At 48.0% G+C, this 25,931-nt stretch overlaps 1 protein-coding gene across 6 annotated transcripts in view; it reads left to right on the forward strand.

Moving 5' to 3' along the window:
- The window catches only part of DYNC2H1 (dynein cytoplasmic 2 heavy chain 1), a 491,577-nt gene that overhangs the window by 95,965 nt on the left and 369,681 nt on the right, over positions 1–25,931 (forward strand). For all 6 annotated transcript variants that reach the window (XM_077298509.1, XM_077298507.1, XM_077298508.1 and 3 more), the window contains 7 exons: positions 9,108–9,278; positions 11,265–11,647; positions 12,488–12,620; positions 12,701–12,818; positions 21,865–21,977; positions 22,052–22,171; positions 23,340–23,478. In XM_077298509.1, the coding sequence (XP_077154624.1) occupies positions 9,108–9,278; positions 11,265–11,647; positions 12,488–12,620; positions 12,701–12,818; positions 21,865–21,977; positions 22,052–22,171; positions 23,340–23,478 (1,177 nt within the window). The remainder of the gene's footprint in view (positions 1–9,107; positions 9,279–11,264; positions 11,648–12,487; positions 12,621–12,700; positions 12,819–21,864; positions 21,978–22,051; positions 22,172–23,339; positions 23,479–25,931) is intronic.

The raw sequence follows: 25,931 nt of genomic DNA on the forward strand, positions 1-25,931 counted from the left end.
TTGTATGTAATCCCTTCTCATGTACAGCACCATGGAAAAAATGGTGCTATATAAATAAATAATAATAATCTCCGTGTTATGCATGTAACTTCTTTATGGAGATATATTGAAAAAATAAAATATTAAAGTGGCTGTCCAGTGAAAATAATTGCTCAGCTATCCACAAGATACAACTTCTAGATTGGTGGAGTCTGAGCGCTGGACCTGCGCCATTTGGAGCCACTGGGAACTTTTGTCCCTAATGGGTCAGTTCCTTCTGTCGGGGTAGTAACGACAATAACCCTCTTTCACCAGTCATTCCAAATTAATATGTGTGCAGGGCATCTGGTACCGGATAAGAATGAGTCAGACAGGTAGCTGGTTCAAACTCAGTTAATGCCCGTGCGTCCACACATGTCCGCAGCAGTACAGCAACCAACTTTATTTTAAAATACACAGTACTATTGTTTAGGAAAAGGAATGCATTAGGCGGGGTTTAAGCAGTATACATCTAGTGTCCAGTCGCTTTCTGATTTGTCCGAACGTCTTCTGGTGGTTACTCCTTTCTTCACATTCCTGAGTTATCTTTTCAGAAGATATGATACTTAACTCTTTGGACACTAAACTAAAGTAAAAGTGAACACTGGCAGCCATCTTTAAATACTGTTACATTTGCAAGCAAGGGAAAAATCTTATTGTTTCACAGTATAAGATATATAAAGTACAAAAGTATATAAGAAAATATATTTTCACCTTGACAATCCCCCCTAAACACTAAGTTTTTCCCTTAAAGAAAGATCCTTCGAGACTGTCCATGTGATGGGAAAAGGGGAGGTGGATTTCTTCATCCAGACACCTCAGAAACTCTCCCCTAGCGAGAGGCCTCCAGGCAGCTGAACCCTTCACTAACCTCACATGGAGTTCTCCCACTGTCCCTAAACTAAATCTCTTAACATCATCTGAGAATGGGGTTTTTTGTCTATTCTCTTGAGAGGAATATACTTAGGAATCTCCCCTAGATCAGTACCATCGTACTCTGGTGGGTCTACTTCTTGATTGAGGAAGGTGCCAGTCGGAGTTGCCTTGGCAATAACCTTTTTATACAAGGGAATAACACAACAGAGAATTATCGATCCTACTATAAGGAGGGCAATCAGTACTAGACAAGCTTATTGAAAGAATCCCTCGATCCCACCTAACCAATTGGAGAAGAAAGATGTGTGCACTCCTGCATACATGACACGTCGTCTTATTGTCCTAATTTGTTCAACCTCTTTTAGCAACCTTCAGGTCTCTTGGATCTACATTTCGCCATTCAGATCTGGCTGTCTATATTTCGTACCGTCAATGAATGTATTTACCAATACTCTAACATCAAGTGGGCTTATGGGACTGTACTCCATATCTTCCCATTTCAGCTGTAACCGTCCAAAGTATAGCTCTACACTCTCTCCTTTGTCACATCTGTAGAAAATCTTAATTTGCGTCCTAGCACGTCACCTGTTTTTGTGCTCGCTAACCACCTAGGCCTGCCCAGGTGCACTTATACGTCCATCATATTGTCTTTATCTGAAAAATGGGAAAGGTTGGTTCTCAGGGTCAGCCAATTGCTTTTGCGTAGCTAGCTAGTCAGAGGGCCTCCAGGGATAATACTCCTGTATCTGCCTTACCCTACCTGATGTGGTTGGTTCTCTGGTGGTGGGGAGTGACATGACATGCTGGTCTACAGCTCCTTCCCAAAAGGATTACTGTCAGCCTATTCCTAAAAGTTAATGTCCCCACTATCCACCAACCACAATCCTGTGTCAGCTTCTTATGTCACTACATGTGATCTTGTCTGGACAGGATTCAGTGTAATTCTCTTAGGTCGGGTTGCAGCACGGGTCATACAAGTGTTAGGGCCCAAACACTCAACTATATCCTGAAAGGCATCTTGGCTAAAATTGACAAATCTTTGTTCTCTGTAATATATATATATAATTGATCCATTCAACATTTTTATTAATCTGCACCTGTGGGATTATAGAAACAATGCCGGCATAAATCTGGTTCTGGGCTTTAAACTGGTCAGGCACCCCCCTTGGCACTCCAATGGCATCAATATATACTAGTGGATCTTCTTCATAACTCATGTGGAGCTGATTGAGACTTCTCCTCTTTCTGGTAGGTTCATCAGGTATCTTTGGATCCCAAGGTAAAATCTTGAACTGCATGGCTAGTTTAACAAGGGTGCATTGGCCTATCCAGGCATTAGGCAACCTAGGACGGAGCTTACCATCTCCACATAACCAATAAATGTCATACATACATTGTGTATGTTTAACTAGCAAATCAGTATCTAGAGAACTGTTCTCTTTGCAGAAACCTGTCTCGAAGATCCCTACTGGTGTACCTGTGGTGTCGTGGGAATTATAGCAGGTGTAATTGTCAGCTAATACGGTTACGTCTACTGGAACTTTTAGTTTGGGTTTCTCATGAATTAGTGGGACGTAATCTGGGCAGTCAGTGGGCTTCAAACCTTTCAACAGATTCATGACACAGGCAGTGGTGTTGTCATCAGGAAAAAGCAATGCATGTGTGTATAGGTGTGTATTCGCAGCAGCACAAGCAATACATCCTACAGAGATGTTCTGGACTCTTACATTGTATCTCACCCATTCTAACCATAGATTTTTCCTTGGGGCTGTTTGTGTTTCTATGGAGAAAACCTCTTGCCAACTGAGACCTGGAATGGGGATTACTTCATTAACTACATTTTGCAAACGCTCACCTGGGCTTGTTTTAGGTGTACTAGTAACGGGGGCCTTGGTTGGTCTGAAGCTAATATCCTGGAGCTGTATATGGCCTAAATTCCCATGGTATCCACTACTAAATACATAATTATAATGCCTTCCCAGTACAAACGTCTGTAGGTCAGCAGATTGGGGCTTTCAAGATTTAGGAGGGGGGGTAACAACTTTTACCCCATTTACAGCCCCTAAGTGGTTGCAGAAGGGCTGTTAGATGCATTCTCTCACGAAGACTCCTACCCATCCCATCCTTAGGGAACATGGCTTCGCTAGGCTTATATCCCCAATCATCTCCTGTATTCCAGGCAGCATCTGTCTAATAATAACAATTATTGTTGTCATTTCTGGTAACACACATATAAAACTGGATGGTTCCCTCTACCACCTGTTCAGTCTCAAGGCACTTGACTACATCACAGAAATCAAATCGCCAGATATTCACCGGGGCTGTCAGGTTTACCCAGAGAATAGTGGGGCCAGAATTCTTATTTACAATAGGGTCCGAAGAGGTAGGGGCGAGGATGGCCCCCATTTCCAGGATCAAAAACAACAGCAACATTTCCCTTCAGTCACTACTGTGACTAAACACTGGTTCGGTCTCTTTTACAATATGAGGCGTGGATCCAGGTGCTCTTTCCTTCAAGTTTTACTGCAGTGGGGGTGACCAGGATCACCGTGTGGGGTCCTTCAAATCTCGCCTGGAGACAATCTCTGCGCACAAACTTTTTCACATACACCAGGTCTCCTGGCACAAAGGGATGGTGTCCAGGAACCTTGTCTGGGTCTGGAAGAGAACTGAAGACAGTTAAATGCACTTTGGCAAGGTGTCCATGTAAGGCCTGCACATAGCTAGTCAAGTCCTGGTACTTGAGCTGCAACTGTTGTGAAAAGAAACATTCAAGATTGGGGCTCCTGCCAAACAGAATCTCATACGGTGACAGTCCTGTCTTCCTGTTTGGGGTATATCTTACTGAAAACAAAGCTAGAGGAAGGCATTCTGTCCATGGTTTACCAGTCTCTGCCATTGCCTTCTGGATTTTAAGCTTAAGAGTTCCATTTAGTCTCTCCACTTTTCCACTACTCTGTGGATGGAGTATGCAATGCTTGACTTACCCCCAGTGCTGCCATTACCTCTGACATGATCTCTCCAGTAAAATGGGAACTCCGATCGCTTTCAATGACTTCAGGAACTCCATACCTGCATATGATCTCAGCCATCAGTTTCTTCGCCGTTGTCTTAGCCGTAGCTTTGGCAACTGAGTAGGCTTCTGGCCGACCTGAAAATAAATCAATGCAGACCAACACATACCCATACGTCCCTACCCTGGGTAACTGAATATAATCAATCTGCAGTTTCTGGAATTGGTAAAGGGGCCGGGGAGTGTGTTTGGATGGGGTTTTCACTGTCCTACTCTGATTATGTGTGGCACATATCATGCAGCTCTGTACCTGCCTTTGCGCAGGTGGAAAACCCGGAGGCAATCCATTGTTTCTGTAGGGTGTCACACATGGCCGTCTTCGAGTGGTACACATTCCCGTGCAGAACCTGTGCCATCATTGGGTACAGTACCTGTGGTAGGCAGACCTTTTCACCCCTCCCCCATAGTCCAGTGACGGTATCAGAGCAAGCCCCTATCTTTTGCCACCTATTTTTCTCCTCCTTACTTGCCTGTTCTTGTAACCGGGCTAAGATGTCTTTCAACACAAGTGGAGATGGTGGGGTGTCTAGGTGATGTACTTGAGAGGCTACAGGAGTGCTTGCTGCTTTCTTGGCAGCCTGGTCTGCCAGTGCGTTACCCTTTGTCCGTCCATCAGTGCCTTTGGTATGTGCCTTTACCTTTATGATGCCTGCTTGGGTGGGAAGCTGTAGTGCATTCATAAGTTGCTGGACTGCCTCAGCACGTTTAAAGGGGTGGCCATTTGCTGTCAGGAAAGCCCTGGCTCTCCAGATAGGCCCATAATCGTGTGCAATGCCAATAGCATACCTGGAATCAGTGTAGATATTTACAGTCTTACCTTCTGCTAGTTTGCACGCTTCTATGAGCGCCTTGAGCTCTGCTTCTTGTGCAGACATATGAGCTGGCATTGACTCTGCCTTGATTACCTCATGCTCTGAGACCACAGCATATCTGGTACAGAAGCGTCCTTGGTCATCGTGGTGACGGGATCCATCTACAAAAAGCTCAAAATCAGCATTAGAATAGGCACACTAGAGACCAGCCGTTTCCTGAGACATCAATTCTAGACAATCATGTGGTTTGGAAACCTAATCTTGTTCCTCTGGATCCATTCTAGAAAGAAAAAGAAAAGAGTATCCTTGCTCATGTCACCTACTCCTCCCCCCTTTGGATCCAGGGGAACTAGGAGAAGAGTAGCGGGGTTCAGGACAGTGCACCTTTTCAAAGTCACATTAGTAGGCAAGAGAATAGCACACTGAAGTCGCAGCTGTCCAGCCATGGACATGTGGCCAGGTTGTACTTGATTAAGGATACTATGTACATCGTGTGGGGTATGGACCATCAGTGGGTGATCCAAAACAATCTCTGAAGATTTGTGTAGCAACAGCTGGACAGACAACACAGCCCAAACACAGGAGGAACTTCCTCTTGCCACCGCATCCAGGCGGCCGCTATAATAAGCAACAGGTCTCTGTTTGTCTCCAAGAAGCTGAGTCAGCACACCTGTAGCATGTCCTGCATAGGTGAGCTCTGTCTGCAAAGCAGTCTGCAATACTGTACGGCAGTGCTCGGGTGTCTTGTAATCATATACGGGGCCTGCGGCGTGTAACACCATATCACAGGGCAGATTCCCCCTTTGGGTCGACATAGCGTCTCCTGGATGCAAGGGGCCATAAGTGGCAAGGTAGGCCTGACACTCTTGGGCTATGACTGGGCCTCCCTTGTTAGCTATCTGTTGGGCCAAACAACCTCTATGTGACAGGGTAGAATTAGCTGGGTTCACTATGGCTCCTACCTGGTGGGTAATTATGTCCCCATACCCCACTGAGAAAAGAACCTGGGATTCCTGAGGTGTGATGTAGTGGCGTGAATGACAAGGAAACCAAACTTCAGGTTCTTGGAAAATCTGGCCTTGTAAATGTAAAAATTTCACGGGAAGAGAAGATCTAGGGGCCTTTCCGGGCTGGGGGTCTGCCATTTACACCGATTAAAACAAGCTCTTGGTCTGAAAATCGACATGACGAGGCTGGGGAGGGAGTGAGATTCCCATACAGGGTTAAAGGCGTATTGGAGTGTGAAGCTGGACTTGTGTGTGAAGTGGGGGGAGGGCAGAGGCTGAACTCTGTTACATAGAGATAAGGAACATAGCTGTGACCTGCAGCTGCAGCGGTGGGGGCCAGGTAGTGAGTAAGAAGCGCTGCTGATTTAACCCCTTTCCTTTCCTGCTGGGCTAAATTCTTTTGAAAACTCTCTACTATTTTCAATGCATCATCCGGAGTGGAAATCTCAATATCGGATCTACTACAAAAAGGTATGAATGGGCTTTTTGTTACAGTGAGAATCCCTGATCTTTAAACACTACCATAAGACGCCCATAGAACTTCTCGGCATTCCAGGATATATTGGTGCCTTGGCTTTAAGGGGCACAGGGCTTACAGTTGGGAGTAGAGGCTTAATTTCCTGAGAAAAGACCATATTATCTAACAGGGAGCCCCCCCCCCTGTTTATCTTCAATTTGATATATATATCAACCACTCAACTTGAAGCAGGTAAATCCTTTACCAATCTTTCAATTACTTACAAGTTTTCCTCTAAGACTAGGCACAGGTCTATTTCACTTTCAAATTTCCGGATTATAATATTTCTTTGTACTTCAAAACAATATTGTCGCTTTAAGCAAAACCCAAATCTACCAGCGCGTGATCTACACCAAGTAAACACAGAGAGACTCAAGAGCGCAGGCACGTTCCCCCCCCTCCTCACCAGACACAGGAGATAAGGAAATCACCGCATTCCTCAGCGCACAAGGGAGAATACAAAAGCCCAGCTCTTTGCCCCCCTTTTCTCTGGCTCACAGCACCGATAAGGAAGAGAGAGGAGAAATCTCACAGCGGTCCGCTCCCTCCTCCCCTCTCCTACACAGCACTGATAAGAGTTCCGTATCTTCTACACAGTCACAAATTGCAGCAGTTTTCAGACTTAATTTCTACAAAACTTTCCTATGATCCTCCGTGGTCTGGGCGGAGCCCCAAGGACGCCCCGCCCCGCACACGCGGCAGGTTTCCACCCAGGTTAGATTCTGCACAACACAAACAGGACACACCCATGCTTCCAGAGACCTCATCCCGCCGCCATTATAGGGCGGTGGCTGGGACCGCATTTTCATCACCAGTGGCACGGCGGCCATTTTACAATCTGTGGGATCACAGTTCAAAGGCATTTTATAACCAAACACGGGTTCTGCATTCTCTGATCCTTCCTCTCCATCAACCTATTTTCATCCTTCATTCTTCAAGCCTCGCGCAACTTGCAGATAAGCTTCTTGACTGCCTCTTGCCCTCCCGTGACTCTACTATTGTCTTGACTTCCACGGCATCCTCATCTAACTTGTGGGGCACAGACTTCTTTTGCTTTAAGATACGCAGCATGACTCTTACAGAATACTATGGTTTTCTGCAGTAAACCACTGGCAGCAATGTCAACACTTGTGTTCTACAGTACGGAGCCTCACGTTCGACGTACTAGGAAAAGAGCCTCACGCTCAATGTTTCCTGTCTCTAACCTGAACAACAGTGATTACAGACTATCCTGCCACGATATTCTAAACCGTTGGGAGGCAGCCTCCTAATGAGACCCCTCTACAAAAATATAGGTGGTCCCCTCTCGGAACGTCTTAGTTACCTATCAGCACAGGTGGTCCCCTCTCGGAACGCCTTAGTTACCTGTCAGCACAGGTGGTCCCCTCTCGGAACGTCTTAGTTACCTGTCAGCACAGGTGGTCCCCTCTCGGAACGTCTTAGTTACCTGTCAGCACAATATCACAGAGGCTGCGTCTCCTATCCCTTTCTCTAAGCTGCCCCACAATCTACAACCTGCTCAATTTATCACTCCACTTCACTACTAGACAACAGTCACGGGTAGGGTGGTTGAACGGAGTACAATGACCGGTGGAGGAGGTGTGGTGTACACGAGGACGCGCAGGATGCGACGTCTCTCAGTTGCTGGTTCAGAGCGTGGCACAGGATCGCGTTCGATCTCACCACTCGACCGGTCACTCCCCAGACCCAAGGAGACCACAGACAAACCAATAACGGCTGAGACACTAGCAAGTGTGACACATACAGTGTATATGATCGCCACTTACCGTGTCCGGAGGGTGATCAGTCCTCGAGGTCAGCCACTACGGGTATCATCCACAGACATCCAGGCATGGGTCCGGGGGGTCTCGGATCGCTGGCCACGCCCCACGTTGGTCGCGCCAAATTGTCGGGTTCGTAACGACAATAACCCTCTTTCACCAGTCATTCCAAATTAATATGTGTGCAGGGCATCTGGTACCGGATAAGAATGAGTCAGACAGGTAGCTGGTTCAAACTCAGTTAATGCCCGTGCGTCCACACATGTCCGCAGCAGTACAGCAACCAACTTTATTTTAAAATACACAGTACTATTGTTTAGGAAAAGGAATGCATTAGGCGGGGTTTAAGCAGTATACATCTAGTGTCCAGTCGCTTTCTGATTTGTCCGAACGTCTTCTGGTGGTTACTCCTTTCTTCACATTCCTGAGTTATCTTTTCAGAAGATATGATACTTAACTCTTTGGACACTAAACTAAAGTAAAAGTGAACACTGGCAGCCATCTTTAAATACTGTTACATTTGCAAGCAAGGGAAAAATCTTATTGTTTCACAGTAAAAGATATATAAAGTACAAAAGTATATAAGAAAATATATTTTCACCTTGACACTTCCAGTGCATATGTGCGACCGCCGCTCCATTCATCTCCTGCAGGGCTACAAAACGCTGCACTTGGCTTTCCCTGCAGCACCACATGAAAGAAGGGAGCCCTGCTCAGCAATGGGCACGGCCGCGGCATTCTTGTGGGGATAAAAGTTTCCCATTCGGTCGATCAGTGCGGGTCTCTGAGATCGGACCCCCACTGACCCAGTAAGTTATCATCTGTCCTGTAGATACTACGCCGCTCACATTTACCAGCCATGAATGCATATAATGGTTTGTACTTTAATATGAAAAGATTATTGATCAGATGCATATTTATTTACTCTGTAAGTTTTTTGTTTCACTGGGTTACTGTAAAACAGATTGTGTTGGGGATTAATGTGACACATGACATTTATACATCTCTGTATATTGACTACAGATGGTGGTCCCTGTGCTTAAGTATGTACGTGGTGAGCACCTATCTCAGGATCACTGGCTAGACCTCTTCAGGCTTCTTGGACTTCCCAAGGGAACTACCTTAGAAAAGTTGCTGTTTGGAGATCTGCTGAAAGTTGCCGATGTCATAATATCCAAAGCTTCAGAACTTAAAGTAAGTTTCCTTAATTATTGAGAAGTTGTGTCTTTATTCAGGCATCTTCTCTTCTGAGCTAGTTAGTCTTTAGCTGCAGAGATACTGAGATAAAGGAAGTGGGGCGGGTCTTTGTCTCTACAGGAAGTGGGGCGGGTCTTTGTCTCTACAGGAAGTGGGGCGGGTCTTTGTCTCTACAGGAAGTGGGGCGGGTCTTTGTCTCTACAGGAAGTGGGGCGGGTCTTTGTCTCTACAGGAAGTGGGGCTGGTCTTTGTCTCTACAGGAAGTGGGGCAGGTCTTTGTCTCTACAGGAAGTGGGGCTGGTCTTTGTCTCTACAGGAAGTGGGGCTGGTCTTTGTCTCTACAGGAAGTGGGGCAGGTCTTTGTCTCTACAGGAAGCGGGGCGGGTCTTTGTCTCTACAGGAAGTGGGGCGGGTCTTTGTCTCTACAGGAAGTGGGGCAGGTCTTTGTCTCTACAGGAAGCGGGGCGGGTCTTTGTCTCTACAGGAAGTGGGGCGGGTCTTTGTCTCTACAGGAAGTGGGGCTGGTCTTTGTCTCTACAGGAAGTGGGGCGGGTCTTTGTCTCTACAGGAAGTGGGGCGGGTCTTTGTCTCTACAGGAAGTGGGGGCAGGTCTTTGTCTCTATAGGAAGTGGGGCGGGTCTTTGTCTTTACAGGAAGTGGGGAGGGTCTTTGTCTCTACAGGAAGTGGGGGCTGATACTTGCCTCTGTTCCTGCTCCCCTGTCTGTCAAATTGCATAACAGAGGAGCAGGCTTTCAGTTCAGGGCAGGCCAGCCATTGGAGAATGCTAGGAACAATGTGTGCTGGGAAATGGGAAAGTTTCAGCACCTGTAGTGCGGGCAGAATATTTATGAATAGGACCTAGCCACTAAAAGAGAATGAATGGTAGTTTACATCGTGTGATATGTACTGGGGGTTAGCGAAAAGAGGGAGACACAAAAGCGCAAATAGGGTCTTATCAAATGTTACACAAAGTTGCCCACCAAGAGAACTACTCACCTGGTGAGATTGAAGGAAGGACATATATTAATGGCGGCTGCTGCAGATCCACAGGTCAGTGCAGGACCTGATTGAAATACACACTTAGGTAGGAGAAAAATGGATCATCCCCGCGCTGCCGCAAGAAGAATTCCAAAAATTGTAGAGGTTTCAACGTGGTTTATTCTACGCGTTTCAGGGTTCAGGTGACCCCTTCATCAGGACATACCACAAATATTGTACCATATTTGTGGTTGTCCTGATGAAGGGGTCACCTGAACCCTGAAATGCGTAGAATAAACCACGTTGAAACCTCTACAATTTTTGGAATTCCTCTTGCGGCAGCGCGAGGATGACCCTTTTTTCTCCTACCTAAGTATGTACTGGGGGTCAGATCAGTGATGCTTTTTTTTTTAGTTTTGTGCTCCAGTTATTCCAGTCTTGTTCAGCGTCTGCTGAAGTAAGATGCATCAAGTTCATTGAGGAGCGTGGAGCCTTTTATGAATTTGGCACATCTTTCAGCAGCCATGCGCTCCATCTACTCCAGTCAGAGACTAGAGTACATTTGTGTCGTAACTTGCATTGGTCGGCTACGGTCGACCATGCCCCTTCAGAGTAAGTTCCTCACAATTTTCACAGATTATGCAGAACCGACTGGAACTCGCCAAAAACTGACAAAACTTGCCAAATATTTTTCAGACTATGTTATGCCATAATTCTGGCTCACACTATTTGATGGACCTGGGTTTAATTTGTTTCCACCTGTTGGGGTGTCTCACGGTCACTATCTGATCAGTGTTGACCGTTTCAGACTTTGTTAGGGCACGCCCCTTTTATACAGCGTCTGGTAACACCCAGTTGTCCAAGTATTAATGTGCAATAATGACGAGTCTAGAGAGCAGGCATCGTCTGTGAGTGTGGACGTCACCAGATCTGTCATCTGGACATTTTGTAGTTATGGAGCATGACCTGAGCTCCCATGATGTTTCCTCTAATTTCCTCATTAGGATCTGAATAGCCGCGCCCAGGGTGAAATAACAATCCGAGAAGCTCTCCGGGAATTGGACATCTGGGGGGCCGGTGCCGTCTTTACACTAACAGATTATGAGGATAGCCAAAAACGGACAATAAAGCTGATCAAAGACTGGAAGGACATCGTCAATCAAGTGGGAGACAACCGGTGTCTCCTCCAGTCTCTGAAGGACTCCCCTTATTACAGGGGGTTCGAGGATAAGGTGTCCACTTGGGAGAAGAAGCTTGCGGAGCTGGACGAATACCTGCAGAATCTGAACCAGATCCAGAGGAAATGGGTTTATTTAGAGCCCATCTTTGGCCGCGGTGCTCTTCCCAGAGAGGAAGCTCGCTTTCACAGAGTTGATGAAGACTTCCGGTATATAAAGCTTATATTATTTTTTCACTTTCTTCAAAATCTCTACTTGCTCTTTGTGAGTGGAACCTTAGAACCAGTCTAGATCTAGTCCTGCTCGCATGGCTGCTGGGCTTGTGGCAATGTATCAGATTTTGTTCAGGCAGTCGCCAAACATAGACTTGTCCATCAGATGACACAGAACACGTTTCCTCCAGAGTCCCATGGTGGCGGCTTTACACCACTATATCCGACACTCAGCATTGCACTTGGTGATGTACGGCTGCATGCAGCTGCTCAGCCTTGAAGCTCCAGTCGAGGACACAGTTTTTGTGCTGATGTGTTAATACCGGGGAGTGTTTAGTGATGCCCGAGCGGTGGTGACTTTTATGCCTTCTATTCCTAAGCACTCCGCACATAGTTTTTTTTTACCTTTCTAATATTATTACTATATTATTTTATTTTTATGATTACTGCAGCAATTAAAAAAAATTTCCTTTTCCTCCACAACACTATCACGATTTGGCAGTATGCAGTCACTTTTTTTCTCAGATCAGATAACCCTGTTAAATAAAAATAATAATAATAATGGCAAGTCCACACCAAATTTGGTAGTTTTTGTGCCAAACTTGTGTTGATTTAGTTGTAATAAAAATGGCACAGAACACTTAGGAGACTCCTTGTCTGGCACATCGGTCAGTCTTGGTACAACCTGACCTCCTGCAACGACCTCTCACCTCATGTTACTGTTGCAAGCAGGAGGCGGGGAACCAGTTACCCGGTTCGTCAAAAGCACCAGGGATGGGGACTAAGTGATTATTTTAATATCTGTAGAAAGTGTTTTTTATTTTTATGTTTCCACAGATCAATAATGTCAGATATTAAAAGGGACAGCCGAGTGACGATGTTGACTTCACGGGTCGGAATAAGAAACTCGTTGATTACTATCCTTGATCAGCTGCAGAGATGCCAGAAATCTCTGAATGAGTTCCTGGAGGTGTGATGTTGGGGATATGTCATTACCGGCGTGTGTCTGTGTTTTCATGAATTACATAGGTGACAGTTTTGTTTTCACAGGAAAAACGTTCAGCTTTCCCTCGCTTTTACTTCATTGGAGACGATGACTTGCTGGAGATCCTGGGCCAGTCCACCAATCCAGCGGTGATCCAGTCTCACCTTAAGAAACTTTTCGCTGGTAAAATATTTACAGTTCATCTGGTTTAGATTTATTTTGGATTGTTGTTGTGTTCACTCCTAAAGGGACTGTGTCTTCTGAAATCAGGTTTTTATGTCACATTTTTTTTTTGTGTTAATAGCATTGGGGGACACAGTACTGGGGTAAACGCCCTGCTGCTAGGAGGATGACCCTCGATAGAAAAAAAAATGTGTTGCCTCCATCCGTCTACAGCTCTGTTCTTGGCCTAGAGTTTGTAGGAGGCAGATATGATGCTTTTAGGTCTGACACACTTTTTTTTTTTTTTTTCTTATTGTTATTTTTTTGTTATTTGCTGTTGTGGTTTTTTTTTTTAGGGTTGTAGACGTTCCCCATCTGACTTCATTTGGATAGAACACACCGTGCCCTTCACAGCAGTGTGAGCCCCCATGGGCATCTATATTATGCCAGTGCCGCTGTCCCCACAGTTGTAAGAGGCCAATGAAGGGTTCACCCCGCCGTTGCCCAAAGATGAAAGATGCCAGACCGTCCCTTCCCTTTTTTTTCTATACTGGGATTTTCTAAATTTTGGACTTTCTTCCTCTTTATTTCTCCTCGCTGGTCCCTTTTCCATTCCCCAGGTTCCTTTCTGTCCCTATACCTAAGAGGCCGGCGTTCTGAGTTTCCCTTGCTTCTGCTGCTTATTGCTCCCTTATCTCTGCTTTCAGACAAGATCCAGCTCCGTCCGCACTTGAGGTGTCTTATAAGCAACAGGTGCATTCACGTGAGGGTTTGGCCGATCAGGCCGCACATTCTCTCTTCTCCATTTGCCACCATTTCCTAGAAGCCTCAATGGAGGGCGTTCTTCTCTTCTCCATTTTTGTGAGAAAGTCCTTCCTTTTCCACCAAATTGTTCCCGGGGAATTCTCATAATTTTTTCCTTAGGATTTACATTATTTTCCCTAGATCCTCTGCTGTTCTTTTATATTTTAAGAGGACAAAGTTCCTGATGTGGATTTCTTTAACCTAACTGCTCCATCTGACTGTCATCCTTGGCTCTGATAATCCTCCGGTGCAATCTTTTTCTTCTGTTAATGTAGCACCTCATATCACCTTCTTGTCCAGTGAAGCCCCACCATCTTCTAGGCTGGGAAGGAACTCCCTAGCCACATGCTCTGGTCACAATAAACCTTTTTGCTTGCTCCTGCTGCAATAACGCCTCTATTCGGTGAGCCGGGCTCCCTCCATCCTCCCATTAGACCTTCCTGTGCTGACTGGATTCTATTTTGTTCAGAGCTTGATGTTTCCAAAGCTTTCGACATGCTTCATCCATGGGTTTGACAAATGGCCTGCTATTTTTTCTCTCCGCTGAGACTCCTTACATCTAAGGGGTGGTCTTGCCCAGAAGTTCTCGCATCAGCTTTGTTGTTGGGACATTCCTGTTGTGGGCCTCATTGTGTCAGGTCTCCACCTTTACATTGTGACATGTGTTGCTAGATACAGAACTTGAGACTGTACACGGTGTGGGCTGTTTACTCCTTGGGAGGACCGCTCTCCCTCATTTCAGTCCAGGGTCTCCCAGTCATTGTGGTGGCCCCAGTGTGGTCTGGTCATGACTGGTAGCTTGTCCTGTCTCGTCAGGCTGTAGGTTACTCCACTTTCTTTCTCGCTTCATTGGGGGACACAGGACAACCATGAGTGTATGCTGCTGTCGCTAGGAGGCTGACACTATGCAAATAAGGAAGAAGTAGCTCCTCCCCGGCAGTATACACTCTCCGACAGGCACCAGGCAACTCAGTTTTTGCTTAGTGTCTGTAGGAGGCGGACCTGGATCTAACACCAGATCCGCATTTGTTTTTTCCTTTCAGGTTTTTGTGTGTGTTTATTAATTATTTTCCTTTCTGTTTCAGATGCTTCTTTTGGGGTTACAGGGTGCAGTTCGCTCGCCCTGATTCCCCACAGTAAGCGACCGAGAGAGCAGTGTGGTATCTCCCACATCGCACCCTCTCGGATCCGCTGGGCAGGACTGCGATTCATGTCACCCTGGGGTGTTCATGTCTCGCTATTGGTGGCCAGTCCTTGCCCTGATCCCCCCCCCTCATCCCTCTCCTCGGAGTGGGCTGAGAGGAAGACAACGGTCACATCCAGTGTCCCCATCCCCCTGTTTAGGGGTTGATACCGTCTTCTGCGCTGGCTGAAACAGCGCGGGAAGGAGGACTTCATCCCAGGACCTTTTCCTCGGTACGAGGGCTCCTGACGCGTTCCTCGTCCTCAGGTAAGGAGATCTTCAATCAACAACGCGGCGGTACCCCCCCTCTCCCCCTCACCCCCAGGGACCCCTATCTGCCACTTAGCAGAGTGCACAGGATGGCGGTACCTCTCCTGCGCCGCACCATCAGCTCCGATCCCCCCTGTTTCGTCGGCCGCTAGCGCGGCAGGCACCACCACAGGTGGTCGCTCTTTTCAAAATTCACGCCGTTTTCTTCGGGTGCGCACCATTTCTTCTCCTCCTTCGGCGGTTTCTGTTCGCCGGCTTGTCACGCCCCCAATGTCTTGCCCGGCCCTGTGTCCCCGCAGGCACGCCTCCCCGGGATACAGCGCCGAATGGGGACATTTCTTCTCGGGAGGATTTTCACTCCCTCTTCAGCGCCTGGCCACGCTTACTTCCGGTGCGGTTTTCCCGCGATTACCTCAGTGGAGCCGACTTCCTCTTCCTGCCTGGCCTCCATCGCGCGTGGTGCACCAGGATCCCCGGGGGACACAGTCTACCTCACTGCCGCTGTCACTTGGTTCCGGTAGGCTTGCGCTGCTCTCCCCTGGCCTGCACTCCTCCCTGCAGTATTGTCCCTGCAATTACTGCAAGTGGTTCTATCTCCACCTATGTCCACCCCCGCAGGGGCTCCCGGCTTTACCACTACGGTCATCCACTACTCCTGCGCCCTTTGTAAGAAAAAGTGGGCTTCAGGTCAGCCATCTCCTTTCTGCCCGTCCTGCGTTCTTCCCATCATGTCCGTCCCTGAGGAAGCTCCTAGGTCCCGGGATGAGTGCACCCCCCTCCCCCGGAGTGGGCTGTTGCAATGTCTCAATCAGTGTCTGACCTTACTAAAGTGTCTCAGTCTCTGGTCCAGGCACTTGAACATATCCCGCTTCTCTCTAATGCCACCAGTGCCACGAACGCCTCACACGGCGATTCGCTCGCACCTGTCCAAGACCCTCATAGAGGCAGACTGGACAAAAGAGACAGAAAAGGACCTTATCTAGATCCTCTTCCAGTTCCCCGGACCACATCGGGATACCCCTATCTGCCCGTTCCCCCTCCTCGCAGGCGGACGTCGGGTCTGACCTAACCTCTCAGTTGGATTCTGACTCGGATGCAGATCTGACTTCTGGAACACAGGATATGGTCAATAGCCTTATTTCAGCTATTATTCAGACGCTTGAACTTAAGGGGGATGAGGCAGGCTCTCAGGACGTTCCCGTTGCGTTTAAACGGGTTAAACGTCCCTCTAGGATTTTTCCTAACCACAGGGAGTTCGACAACACTACCTCTATACACTGGGAACACTGGGAAAACCCTGGTAAGCGTTTCCCTGGCAGGAAACTGTTAGACGTTTTATACCCTTTTCACTCCGACCTTGTCAGCAAATGGTCCAAGTCTCCTAAGGTCTACCCACCTGTGTCCAGGCTATCCTCTCAGACGGTTCTGTCTATTCCAGACGTGGCCTCTCTTAAGGATCCCACGGACAGACAAATCGAGGCATTAGCTAAATCGGCGTTTGAGGCTGCCGGAGCCTCCCTCTGCCCTAGTTTCGCCTCCTCATGGGTAGCCAAGGCTGTGTCAGCCTGGGCCAAAACCCTGCGCTGAGGCATTTTGGCCTCGGCTCCTGCGGAGGAACTGTCTGATTTAGCGGATCAGATTTCTCTTGCTGGTAAATATCTCATGAATGCCTCCCTTGATGCGGCGGCCTGCTCGGCTAGGGCTAATAGTAACATCGTAGCCATTCTCCAGGTCCTTTGCTAAAAGCGTGGAACGCAGATCCTGCTTCTAAAAAATCCCTCACTGGTCTACCCTTCCAGGGTTCTAGACTCTTCGGCACGCAGCTGGATCAAATGATCTCGGACGCTACGGGTGGTTAGAGTACCTCCTTTCCCCCAGTCCAAGCCAAAACGTACCTTCAACAGGAGGGGCCCCCAGTCCTTTCGTCCCTTTCGGTCCTTTGCCTCCGCAGGAAACCCCAATCAGGACCACTCTTCCTCACAAGGAGACCGGAGGAAGCCTTCTTTCAGGCCTTCCCCGCGCTGGAGAGCTAAGAGCTACCCCTCAAAACCATCTGGACCTCGGGGCCACAGGTCTTCTAATAAATGATGGGTCACCCCCACCTGGAAATCCCTCCAGGGTGGGAGGCCGACTTCTTCTGTTCTCAGAAGTTTGGCTATCGGTAGTCGACGATGCCTGGGTCAGGGAGATCGTCACTTCAGGCTACAAAAAAGAATTTTCTTCACCCCCAGGAAGACGTTTCCTACTCTCTCGTCCTCCCAAACAGTCCTCACATCTCCCAGGGCTTCTCCAGGCCTCAGGAGTCGTAATTCCGGTTCCTTATCACGAGCGGTTTTCAGGTTTTTACTCGAATCTGTTCGTGGTCCCAAAGAAGGACGGCTCTCTCCGTCCAATTTTGGATCTCAAGCGGTTAAACCGCCATCTCAGGATTCGATACTTCAGGATGGAATCACTACGCTCGGTGGTCGCGTCCATGGAACCAGGAGAGTTCCTGTTTTCCGTGGACATTCGGGATGCGTACCTCCACGTTCCGATTTGCGTACAACATCAGAGGTTTCTCTGGTTCGCTATCCAAGAACATCATTACCAGTTCACGGCTCTCCCCTTCGGGCTGGCCTCTGCTCCCAGGGTCTTTACAAAGGTCATGGCAGCCGTCATGGCCATTCTACGTTCAAAGGGGATTCTGGTAATCCCTTACCTCGACGACCTCTTGATCAAGGGTTCGTCCCGTCGGGATTGCAGCCAGAGCCTCCAGCTTACTCTGGACACGCTCATTCGCCTCGGTTGGATAATCAACTACCAGAAGTCATCCTTGATCCCGACCCAACGCTTGGAATTCCTGGGCATGGAATTCGACACCTCTAAGGCTCAGGTCTTCCTCCCCAAGGAGAAGTTTCTTTCTCTTCGTCGGGGTGTCAGAGCGCTAAAGGGTCCGAACCCATCGTCCTCCTTTCCTTGTGACCTTCCCCGGTTCATCCCTTGGAGAAATCGCTTCACAAGTTGGATGTGGTCAGGGCTATCCGGGTTTATCTTTCCAGAACTGCTCCTTTTCGTCAGGCCGATCCTCTGTTCATCGTCTCGGAAGGGCGTCGAAAGGGGCTCCCATCCTCCAAGTCCACAATTGCTCGTTGGATCCGTTCGGCGGTTCTGGAGGCATACCGTGTCCAAGACAAACGGCCCCCTTCGGGGGTGAGGGCCCACTCTACCCGGGCTGTGGGAGCTTCCTGGGCAGTTCGTCACCAAGCTTCGGCCTCGCTGGTTTGTAAGGCCGCAACGTGGTCATCCATTCACACCTTTGTAAAATTCTACAAGGTGCATACTCAGGCTTCTACGGACGCGAGCCTGGGTAGGAGGAAACTGCAGGCGGCGGTTTCTCACCGGCCGACCTAACCGCTTTTTCTGCAGAATATCCCGCCCTAGGGACTGCTTTTGGACGTCCCATGGTTACCTGTGTCCCCCAATGAAGCGAGAAAGAAAGGGGGATTTTTGGTTCTTACCGTAAAATCTCTTTCTTGGAGCCTTCATTGGGGACACCGCACCCGCCCTTGAAGTTGTACCGTGTTGGCCAACGTGCCGTTGTTGTGGGTTGGTACATAGGTTGAGTTTGATATCACTTGTTCCTACTACTGCTTTTGCACCAACTGAGTTGCCTGGTGCCTGTCGGAGGGTGTATACTGCCGGGGAGGAGCTATTTCTTCTTTATTTGCATAGTGTCAGCCTCCTAGCGACAGCAGCATACACCCATGGTTACCTGTGTCCCCCAATGAAGGCTCCAAGAAAGAGATTTTACGGTAAGAACCAAAAATCCCTCTTTTCTTCAGCTGCTTTGGCAGCATGGCTATTTAGACCCAAGATACTGAAATTGGTGACCGGTCATTTTATCATTTGATGATTAGTTGGTGGTCCTTTCCAGTCTGTTCTAACACCCCCGTTCCCATATAAACCACTCACCAGGGGGTGACCCATTTTTGGGATTTGGATGTTTCGCCCCCAGCAGTTCGACCCTGGGTACATTTACTTCACCTGTGGGAAGTTATACCATCCAGCTGCCATACCATGACCCCAGAGGACCCCTGCAGCATCAGTCCCTACTCACCGAATACCACAGGTGGCGTCACGAACAAACTTTATTCTTAAACTCCCTTTAAAGACCTTTCCCTTTACTTGGGCGCCCAGGGCCATGGACCGAGTCGCAGCCTCAGTGACGTCTCCTTCAAGTACCGGACCCGGTACAGAGTACCCCACTGGCGTAACGAACAGGATGTACCCGGGGGTGAACTACTGGGGGCGAAATGTCCTATAACCCCCATTTTTTTACCTTCCTTACAAGTATCCTTGTCATTCTTGAGTTCCTCTTTACACTGCAGGTCTCTCTCTTCGAGCTGCTTAGCGTCATCCTTCCCGCATGGGGATGATTATGGAGGCCATTCCCCTCCATTCAGAGTCTTCTTCCCCAAAGCAAGGGGTTTAGCTCAGGGGTAGATGGTTGGTCAGCCATATGATGTATCGGGATATCTGCCTCCACCCCTCATCTTTCCTCGTCAGCATTGGGCTTTCTTTGTCTTATATTGGGCCTATAGGTAGTTTATTACCGTTTACTTACTGATCAGAGTCTTGTGCTTTTCCTTTCACTTTCTTCCTCCCATTCCAGAGAAGGTTTCATTTGCGCACATCGTTCGTATTTACAGCGCCATTATCCTGCACTTCTAGGTCTCCAAATCCTTTCAGTATTACAGTTCTCTTGATGACCTCTTCCAGGCTTTGCAGATGTCTTCCAGCCCTCACATGTTCTCTTCCTTGTGAGTCTTGGCTGCTGTTTGTTGGAGCCTTTCAGTCCTAGAGTTGGGCTCCTTCTTACGCCTTGCACTCTCCGGCACATTGGCCAGGGTTTTCCAGTGCTGTAGAGCATCAGGTTGGGCTGTAGGTGCTGCAGGCCACCGAGCGCCAGGCAGTGCACATCGTCCGATACTGCTTTAGGGCATTGCACATTACTCTGTGCCTCCAATGTTATTAATAAGAAATTTAGATTTTTTTTATGCTTTAAGGGGTATTCCCATCTCCAAGATCCTAGCCCAATATGTAGTAGGTGTAGTATGTTGTGAATTCTGCTCTTGGGTTCCCTCCCTGTGTTGGTTGATGGGGAGTTGGAGTATGTGGTTGAGAAGATTTTGGATTCTCGCTTTTCGAGGCGGAGGCTTCAGTACCTTGTCAAATGGAAGGGTTATGGCCAGGAGGATAATTCTTGGGTTTTTGCCTCTGATGTCCGTGCTGCTGATTTGGTCCGTGCCTTTCATCTGGCTCGTCCTGATCGGCCTGGGGGCTCTGGTGAGGGTTCGGTGACCCCTCCTCAAGGGGGGGGTACTGTTGTGAATTCTGCTCTTGGGTTCCCTCCGGTGGTTGTTGGTGGTAATGCAGTTGTCCCTGGGTTGCAATCCTGGGCAGGTGTCCCTGCTGATTGCAGCTCTGACTGGGGTATTTAGGTGTGCAGGATTCATTAGTCATTGCCAGTTGTCCATTGTTCTTGGAGGTTTTGCATCTCTGTCTGGTTCCCCCTGCCTTGCTGCCAAATCAGCTAAGATAAGTGTCTGGTTTTTGTTTCTGCAGCACACATTCTGTGTGCTTTACAATTCAGTGCTATTCATTGTTTTTTCTTGTCCAGCTTGGACTGTGTTTGGATTTTTTCAGTCAAGTTGGATTCTCAGGAGATGCAGATATACGTTCCATGTCTTTAGTTAGATGTGGAATATTTGTATTATCTGCTGTGGATATTTTTAGGGTTTTAATACTGACCGCTTAGTATTCTGTCCTATCCTTTTCTATTTAGCTAGAGTGGCCTCTTTTGCTAAATCCTGTTTTCTGCCTGCGTGTGTCTTTCCTCTAATACTCACTGTCAATGTTTGTGGGGGGCTGCCTATCCTTTGGGGGTCTGCTCTGAGGCAAGATAGAATTCCCATTTCCATCTATAGGGGTATTTAGTCCTCCGGCTGTGTCGAGGTGTCTAGGATGTGTTAGGTACACCCCACGGCTACTTCTAGTTGCGGTGTCAGTTTAGGGTTTGCGGTCAGTACAGGTTCCACCTTCTCCTGAGGAAGTCTCATGCGGCTCCAAGGTCAGCGGTTCATAACAGTAGTAATAATATTATTAGCAAATACCTCCAATTAGAAATCTAGTATAGTTCTTCTGATTCGCTATGTTGCTTAACCCATGTGCAGTAGCTCTGGTATTCATGGTTACGACCACTCATATAGTGACAGTTAGCTGTTAGTGGTCGTAACCATGGATACCTAAGCTACTGCAATGCTGTGCACATGGAGTAAGCAACATAGTGCATCAGAAGAACTATACTACATTGCTAACTGGAGGTATTTGCTAATGTTGTTATTATTTCACCTATTACTTATTGGGATAGAATCTTGGAGATGGGAGTACCCCTTTATAAATCCTTTTCTTCTTGAATACATTTAGGGACACAGAACCCACTCCGTTGTTTTATCTTCCTGTTGCCTATGGGTATTTTTCTAGTCCTAGGACAGGGTACAGCCCACTGGGCAGAGCTAACGCTTTTTTCTACCTAGTTTTGAGTTATAAAGTGGCAGGTCCTATACCCACGGTAATCTGCCTCCCCCCCCCATGTAATCAAAGAGAAAGTGATTTTACAGTTTCTACAAAAAAATCCCATTTTTGAAATGAAGCAATTCCTTTGCAAAGTAGAAAATGAGGCGACCCTTAAATATGAGTGTCCATATTCACATGTGCACCGAGGTGCGGCATAACGGCATGGCTCTCGCTGATCGCCGGATTGTGTTTTAGGAGTGAACAGCGTTGACTTTGATAAGGACTACAAGCATATCATTGCCATGAGGTCGCTGGAGGGAGAGGTTGTTCCTTTGAAAAATAAGGTTCTTGTTTCGAGCGATGTTGAGGTGAGATGCCCAGAATCCAATTACCGGAGACCATTGCTTGTACTGCCGCTCACCACGCTGCTTGTTTTCTGCAGGTTTGGTTAAGCAGTTTAGCTTTACAGATGAAGTCCACGTTGCAGACATTACTGGTGGAGTGTGTAGCGGCTGGGAAGAAGTCTCATGGTACTATAGATCCTCTCCGCTTTCCTTCTCAGGTACGCTATTTATTTATTTTTTTTTTAATTTCTAATTTCCACAAAATGTTTTTATAAACTAAATCTTATATACCCCAGCTAGCCAGGCAAAAGTACAAGTATACCTCCACTTTTGAGTGCAGTATTACATTCTCTATGAATATTGTTTTCCCAAGGAGAGGACTGGTGTCCGCTTATTGTCATGGCCAGTATGAAAATTGCAGAGTTTATGGATTTAAAGTTGCACTGAGAAAAAAAAAGGAATTCACATTTTCGACTATACTGTAAATTAAAAAGAAAACATTTCAGTTCCTTAGATATTGTGTGACAATTCATTACAGGCTCCTAATTGACCAATCTATCGTTAATGAAAGTGCTGTATTATACTCACCATGTGGCACACAACGTCTCCTGTTGAACCTGGGTTTCGCCTCTTTGGCTTTTGCTTTGGCATACTCCCCAGAAGAAACCTGAGAGGCGAAACCCAGACAGGAGACTTGGCATGCTACATGTGTTCTCTACACTGATCTTTGTTAGTATTCTAAAGCACTTTTATTAACCAAGGAAAATCTTGCTGTCCTAACTCTTGAAGAGGCGACTGAGGGAGCAGTAGTGGAAACACAAACGCAAGTGTTTTTTTTAAACCTTTGCTTTGTGGCACTTCTAAGGCCCAGTTCAACCAGCAAGAGGTGGCTGAGATAGGAGTGGTGGGCACAAAAGTGTTTTGAGACCTTTCTTATGCCAAGAGCAACTAGTGGAAATTCAATTCCAGCACTATGTCACGTACTGTACTTGTCTTTTAGCTGTAGGTTTGATAAAGCACCGGTTTATCTGCTAGTCCTCTCATTTATGTAGTCCTCTATATTCATGAGCTCCGATTCTCACACTACCCCCCCACTACATTTTGGCAGCTTTCTGCCTATGCACAGTGTAAGCAGAAAACTGTCAATCGAAGGTGTAGGTGGGTTATACTAAGCTCAGTATTGAGAAGACTTGCAGTGCTGCAAATAGCCAAGTAAGTGACACATCGCCGAAAGCAGGATCTCTGCCCCTATTTAATGCTTCACTTTGATTGGGAAGCCTGTACCTGCTGACAGTTTCCCCTTTAATGGAAAATTATAACTGTTCTCATACTGTGCGCAGGGTAATGTGCTTCTGTATTATATTTCTCTTGTTTCTTCTGCTTTAGATCCTGTGCCTAGCTGAGCAGATTCAGTTCACAGAAGATGTGGAGAACGCCATTCGTGGTTATAATCTCCACGAGGTGGAAATAGAGCTGACGGCTAAGCTGGAGCATTACACCGGTATTGATGATCCATCTGGTGAAGGTATGGAGCTTCATTTTTGGGCATTTAATACATTTTATAAAAATCTGCACCTTACGATTTCCAGATGCAGCCAGTCTGACGACCCTCTGACAAATACTAGGACTTCCCTACTCTTCCCTGACTTGTGGAGGGAGATGGGTTTCAAGCTGTTGGAATTGAAATGCCAGATCCTATCCTTTTCAGGGGAGAAGAGATAAGATTTCTGTCCTTTGCCCACTGGAAAAAAATAACTTCTAGGATGATCTGAACATTAACGTGTACAGGTGAGATGGGAGCAGGACCGATGTTGGCTGAATGATTGTGAGATGGGAGAGAGACCGCTGTAGGCTGAATGAGTGGTGAGATGGGAGAGAGACCGCTGTTGGCGGAATGATCGGTGAGATGGGAGAGAGACCGCTGTTGGCTGAATGATTGTGAGATGGGAGAGAGACCGCTGTAGGCTGAATGAGTGGTGAGTTGGGAGAGAGACCGCTGTTGGCGGAATGATCGGTGAGATGGGAGAGAGACCGCTGTTGGCTGAATGATTGTGAGATGGGAGAGAGACCGCTGTAGGCTGAATGAGTGGTGAGATGGGAGAGAGACCGCTGTTGGCTGAATAAGCGGTGAGATGGGAGAGAGACCGCTGTAGGCTGAATGAGTGGTGAGATGGGAGAGAGACCGCTGTTGGCGGAATGATCGGTGAGATGGGAGAGAGACCGCTGTTGGCTGAATGAGCGGTGAGATGGGAGAGAGACCGCTGTAGGCTGATTGAGTGGTGAGATGGGAGAGAGACCGCTGTTGGCTGAATGAGCGGTGAGATGGGAGAGAGACCGCTGTTGGCTGAATGAGCGGTGAGATGGGAGAGAGACCGCTGTTGGCTGAATGAGCGGTGAGATGGGAGAGAGACCGCTGTTGGCGGAATGATCGGTGAGATGGGAGAGAGACCGCTGTTGGCTGAATGAGCGGTGAGATGGGAGAGAGACCGCTGTTGGCTGAATGAGCGGTGAGATGGGAGAGAGACCGCTGTTGGCTGAATGAGTGGGGAGATGGGAGAGAGACCGCTGTTGGCTGAATGATTGTGAGATGGGAGAGAGACCGCTGTTGGCTGAATGAGCGGTGAGATGGGAGAGAGACCGCTGTTGGCTGAATGAGCGGTGAGATGGGAGAGAGACCGCTGTTGGCTGAATGAGCGGTGAGATGGGAGAGAGACCGCTGTTGGCTGAATGAGCGGTGACGTGGGAGAGAGACCGCTGTTGGCTGAATGAGCGGTGAGATGGGAGAGAGACCGCTGTTGGCTGAATGAGTGGGGAGATGGGAGAGAGACCGCTGTTGGCTGAATGATTGTGAGATGGGAGAGAGACCGCTGTTGGCTGAATGAGTGGGGAGATGGGAGAGAGACCGCTGTTGGCTGAATGATTGTGAGATGGGAGAGAGACCGCTGTTGGCTGAATGAGCGGTGAGATGGGAGAGAGACCGCTGTTGGCTGAATGATTGTGAGATGGGAGAGAGACCGCTGTTGGCTGAATGAGCGGTGAGATGGGAGAGAGACCGCTGTTGGCTGAATGAGTGGGGAGATGGGAGAGAGACCGCTGTTGGCTGAATGATTGTGAGATGGGAGAGAGACCGCTGTTGGCTGAATGAGTGGGGAGATGGGAGAGAGACCGCTGTTGGCTGAATGATTGTGAGATGGGAGAGAGACCGCTGTTGGCTGAATGAGCGGTGAGATGGGAGAGAGACCGCTGTTGGCTGAATGAGCGGTGAGATGGGAGAGAGACCGCTGTTGGCTGAATGAGTGGTGAGATGGGAGAGAGACCGCTGTTGGCTGAATGAGCGGTGAGATGGGAGAGAGACCGCTGTTGGCTGAATGAGCGGTGAGATGGGAGAGAGACCGCTTTTGGCTGAATGAGATGGGAGAGAGACCGCTGCTGGCTGAATGAGTGGTGAGATGGGAGAGAGACCGCTGTTGGCTGAATGAGCGGTGACGTGGGAGAGAGACCGCTGTTGGCTGAATGAGCGGTGAGATGGGAGAGAGACCGCTGTTGGCTGAATGAGTGGTGAGATGGGAGAGACCGCTGTTGGCTGAATGAGCGGTGACGTGGGAGAGAGACCGCTGTTGGCTGAATGAGCGGTGAGATGGGAGAGAGACCGCTGTTGGCTGAATGAGCGGTGACGTGGGAGAGAGACCGCTGTTGGCTGAATGAGCGGGGAGATGGAGAGAGATCAACCGCTATCTAATGTGTATGGCCAGCTTAAAGGGGGTTTCCACTACCTGGACACCCCCTTGTTAAATGCCTGAGCAAAATTAGAAGAGTTTATATTCCTCTCCCACACTGGTGCCGTTCCAGCGCTGTCGGCACCAGGTCTCCTCGCTCTCACGTGATGTTCTGTCACATGAGTGTTGCAGTCAATCACTGACCGCCTGCTTCCCTCACTACTGTGTCACTGTGCCAGCTGTGGCAGGCATCCGCTCTTCC

The sequence above is a fragment of the Ranitomeya variabilis genome, chromosome 3, assembly GCF_051348905.1.
Source record: "Ranitomeya variabilis isolate aRanVar5 chromosome 3, aRanVar5.hap1, whole genome shotgun sequence".
In the NCBI taxonomy this organism is placed as follows: Eukaryota; Metazoa; Chordata; class Amphibia; order Anura; family Dendrobatidae; genus Ranitomeya; species Ranitomeya variabilis.